We start from the raw sequence: 4917 nt of genomic DNA, 5'->3' as shown, positions 1-4917 counted from the left end.
CCTGCTGAAAAAGCTCATTGGGTGCTAGTTTAGAGGATCGATTCTGTTACTAAGCTCACAGCTCTGGAAACCAGCTGAGACAGATATGTCCTGTCTGAGTCAGCAGTCATTGCCAAAATGTTGGTCTCTAGAAGGTGTAGGCGCTCTAATGCCATTTTTACTGAACAGTTTATCCCGTATCTTGGACCTTTCTTTTTAATACTTCAGTTGTGACCTGGAATCTCCGTGTCTGGATGAAATTTAGCCTAGTGATTTCTATTCCTTTAGGATTGTCACTGGCATATTTTCCCATATATTTAAATGCTTTTGAGATTAGAGGGTCTTCCTGTATTGCAGATTCTGAACATAGTTTGCGAGAGTTCATGATGATTACTCTTTCTGTGTACTTTAGTTTCAGATGCTTCATCAAGATGAATCAAATAAGAGAGAGAAGATCAAAACAAAGGGAGTTGACTTTGAAGATGACCTGAGAGATGAAGTAGAAGATGCTGTCCAGAAAGTCTGCAATGCAACTGGATGTTCAGTTAGTGTTTGTCGTGCAGTAACAGTGGTTTATAGACAGGCACTGCTGTGCCTAGTTTCTCTGCTAGTTTTGTGGCATCACTCTAGCATGCTAACACCTGATGGGCCAAAATAGGCCCATGATATTTGTAGTTTAATTAGCTTATGTGATACAGTTTAATGAGAGGTGTTCATTCATTTCTCTCTTGTTTGCTAGACTTTATCCAATACTGTTCAAAACCCTAAGGAAGTATGTGGGTTTATTATTTTCTGACTAGTGCAGTTTTATAAGAATTCATTTTATTAAATGGTTATTTCAGGTGATTAACCATACTGAAAATTAAGACATTTTCTAAATGGAAGGTCCTGAAACCTTGCCTCAATGACATCCTTTTGTTTATTTTTAGAATAGGTTGCTTTTTATCAACATTCTAAGGAATAGACTGCACATTGCTTGAGTCCACTTACACTTTTACCTGCAAAAAGTTTGTAAAATTGTTTGTCATATTATTGATGTAGAGATAGGTAGAAAAGTATGCCCAGAGTCTTGAAGTGTTCCTTTGTTTCTTTCATAGGATTTTAATTTGATAGTCCAGAACCTGGAAGCTGAAAATTATAATATTGAATCTGCGATAATTGCCATGCTCCAGATGAACCAGGGGAAAAGAAATAGTAAGTCCATGATTGATATTTATAAGGCTTCAAAATGATTATGTTGGTGATTTTCCAAATACTTATTTTTAATCAAGTGACAGGTAATAATTATATTGTTATTTATTCATTCAGCAGCTTTGTATATGCAGGTGTTTTTTACTAGGTGCCAGCCCTGCGTCAGAGAGAGTATAGTCTGGGGTGGGGAGGGGCTTGGTGGAGAGAGATAAGTAAATTGGTATAATAAGACATAATGAAGTGTGGGAAGTAAATTGGTATAATAAGACATAATGAAGTGTGGGTACAGGCTGCTAGGGGAATGCATGAAAAGGCCACCTAGCTCAGTTTTGGAGGAATGGAAAATGTCAGGGAAGACTTTAGCCTTTTAGAAATGAGATCCCGTTATCATACCAAAATGATCATTGAAATGGAATGGAGAGAAAAATTATTTTTCTAATGGAAATATTTAAATTACTGGCATCTGTCAACTGGTGATAATTCAGAATTTCTCTTTGCTTGAACTGAGTTTAATTCTGTGATTCAGAGGAAGGAAAAAAGTTGTTAACATCGAACTGTTTTCTCAAGTTATTTATTTTAAATGATTTCAGTATTTATTGCCAGACATTATGTGCCACATACTGTTCCTGGCATTATAGTTTTCTGATTGGGTATTTTATTATCCTCCTTACATATTTGCTATGCCTTCTTAGAAAGCTGTAAGTAACTTGGTCTTTGTGATTTTAAAATAACACTATGCAGTGTCTGTGCTATCCCATATGGTATGTACTTGACATGTGGCTAAGCGAGACTGACTGAGGAACTAAGTTTAAAACTTTATTTAACTTTATTTAATTTTAATTTAAATAGCTACGTGTGGCTCGTAGCTACTGTATTGGAGAGCACAGCTTTAGAGCTTGTTTCCTTTCTGGTTTTTGGGTACAAATGAAAGATTTCCCCCTAAAAATTCATGTTAAAAAGTGGTTTAATCTAACAAAACAAAGCACTCAGCTGGTAGGAAGCTGATGATAAGACTGGTGGTCAACAGGTAATTTTAAAATTTATCTTCCGATTTTTACCAATTATTTTTTCCTTATGTTCACTGTATTGACTTGATATTAGAATTTTGCCTCAAGGAAACTTGCTCTCCAAATGCCATGATCTAGGGACCCGGGTAATTTTGGAGTCATTTAACAATAATCGCATTGTGTAACTATCTTAGGTTTTCAATTTAACAAAATATCTTTCTTTGGAAGATGCAGAGGAGAACCTTGAGTCCAGTGGCCGAGTGCTGAAGCAGTGTGACCCTTTATGGGAGGAGGGTGGCAGTGGCACCAGAATCTTTGGAAATCAGGGCTTAAGTGAAGGCAGAACTGAAAACGATAAGTCTCGGGCCAGCCCTAGTGAAGAAAACAAAGCAAATAAAAATCACCTCCCAAAGGTAGGAAAGATGGGGCTGCAAGGGCAAATGGTGGGCTGCTGTAATTCGATGGCGTGGAGGGAACTTGGAGCTCAATTTAGTGTGTGATTTTCTCTTGATCTGTGAAAGTGGTTATTGTAGGAAATACGGGGAGTGCATGAGGGTATATCATGAAGTGGAAGGAAGACCTCACTTGTCCTGCCTGGACTTTGCAGTGATGGCTAGAAGGAAGTATACCCTGAATTCATACTCATACATGCGGATCGGCTCCATTTCCCGCCTAACGTTACTGCGTGTGTGGGTGCTTTCCATGCTAACCCATGTGATTGAATCCCATTTTTTGTAAATACCCTCACCTTCAGTGAACATCTTTGTGTATAAGTCTTAGTATTTTGCATTATTTGCTTGGCTAGAATCCCAGAAGAGGAATTAACAGGTTAAAGGGCATGGATATTTGAATCTTTTTAAGGTCTTTTGGTAAATTGTCAAATGCTTCCCCGAAGGGTTGTACCGCTCCCTTCCCAACCCCACTCCCACAAGTAGTATATGACACCATTAATTTTGCTGAATTTGGAACTTATCGTAAAGACTTCCACCAGGAAGTTCTGAGCTCAAAATGCAACGTAATGTAAAAGGTCACAGGCAGAGGCTAAGATGTGATAAGCTTCTGAGGATTTTGTTAGGATCCCCTGGGGCAATAAATTATGTACAGGAAGGCATCCTGTGGCATGTTTGAGTGTTACCCCCTGCTGGACTAGGGTTAATATTTCTTTAGGTCATTTTGAATTGGTTTATGAGGAGAATGGAATTGATTTTGTTTGCTAGCCCAGCAAGAGGGTATAAATTTAAATGTAAATTTGAGCAGTAATGGGAAATAAATCATTTTTGGTCTGTTAGGTGGGTTTTCTCTGTTCTCGTTGAAAGGCAGTCTGTGCCCTTTGCATCTGTCAGCCCCGCATTTCCCGTCCACTGGTGCAGGCTGTGTCCCCGTGCAGGCGACTCAGGCGGCAGTCTTCTCTTTCAGGTCACAAACAAACAGAGGCGAGAACAGCAGCGACTAGAGAAGAAGAAACGACAGGAGGAGAGGCACCGTCACAAAGCCCTGGAGAGCAGGAGTAGCCACAGGGACAACAACAGGAGTGAAGCAGACGCGAGCACCCAGGTCACCTTGGTGAAGACTTTCGCGGCTCTCAACATCTGACTCTGGCCTCCTGGGAGTTGTGAGAAGGGAATGGAAAGCGGAGGGCTGTGTGCCAGGCTTTCCAGCGAGGCCATCCTTTTACAAAATGAAACTCAACCCACAGAATTCACACACTGAGTTAGTTTCCTTCAAGCTGCCTCCTTTTTTTGTTCAGAGTTTTGTCAGTGATGTGTCTTATTTAATGAAAGTGCAGTGAAGCCATTCATGTTCCATAATTAAAATATCGACTTTTAGGGGTGGATAGTTAGGTCAAAAAAACCTTTTTAAGTGTGGTTTTATTTGCCCTGAAAATCAGAGTTCGGTGACCCCGGGATCTCTCCTTAACACTCGGGTTTTCACTGTAATTGTTCAGGAAGCAGTTTAGATTAATTGCTAGAAATTCAGAACATGACAAGTTTCCTTTGTTTCTCTTTCCTTTTCAAACAGACATTCATATGCAGGATAGGTTATAAATGATGTCCAACTCAGGTACATGTTTAGAATTAACTTTCTTCTAATGCAAGTTAATCAGAAAATAATTCAGGAAGTGTTTTCCCAAAGTAATAGGATGTGAAGGTTGTGGCCTGTAGTCAGGGTGGAAATTAAACAGCTGCGTTTCTCTTCTTCCTGATTCTGATGCTCAGATGGGATGCAGGTGCTGTTGGTTCGTTTGCACTCAAGCCATATGATAAATAGGCCAGACTGTTAACTAGGCCTGGGCTTTGCTGGAAAATCTGTAGTGTTGCTGAGTAGTTTGTACTTGTTTCTTGACAACGAGAAGACAGTGTATCATCAGTGCTTATGATATAGTTCTGGGATTCTGATAGCGTGGAGCACAGGCAGAAGCCATAGTTGTAGAGGCAGAAGTCAAGAGAGTCCTGAGTTTTTGCTCAGGAGGAAGTCTGAAGAGGTAATTGATTTGGGGTGGGGGGTTGGGGGTGTCTGGAAAAATTTCTAAGGCTTTTCATGTTCACATTTTAAGTACGTAACTGTCTTTTCTTCCTTACTATTCTGGATTTAGAAAGATGCCTTCAGAGAAATAAAAGGTAACTTGACCCATTACTGAATTTTCTTAGTATTGTGAAAATGAAATCCCATAAAACGCTGCACTTAACTTCTCTTTAGTTAAGCCCTGTTTGGGGATTTTGCTGTTCAAAACGCTCTCCAG

At 39.7% G+C, this 4917-nt stretch overlaps 1 protein-coding gene across 1 annotated transcript in view; it reads left to right on the top strand.

Moving 5' to 3' along the window:
* Positions 1–3770, top strand: part of OTUD3 (OTU deubiquitinase 3) — a 24427-nt gene extending 20657 nt beyond the window's left edge. The window contains exons 5-8 of the mRNA XM_007459238.1: positions 392–523; positions 1077–1173; positions 2406–2590; positions 3594–3770. Of these exons, the coding sequence (XP_007459300.1) occupies positions 392–523; positions 1077–1173; positions 2406–2590; positions 3594–3770 (591 nt within the window). The remainder of the gene's footprint in view (positions 1–391; positions 524–1076; positions 1174–2405; positions 2591–3593) is intronic.
* The last annotated feature ends 1147 nt before the right edge of the window (positions 3771–4917 follow it).

Source organism: Lipotes vexillifer, unplaced genomic scaffold, assembly GCF_000442215.2.
Source record: "Lipotes vexillifer unplaced genomic scaffold, Lipotes_vexillifer_v1.1 scaffold496, whole genome shotgun sequence".
Taxonomy (NCBI): domain Eukaryota; kingdom Metazoa; phylum Chordata; class Mammalia; order Artiodactyla; family Lipotidae; genus Lipotes; species Lipotes vexillifer.
Note: the sequence above shows the minus strand (reverse complement) of the source record. Positions and strands in the feature narration are given on the sequence as shown.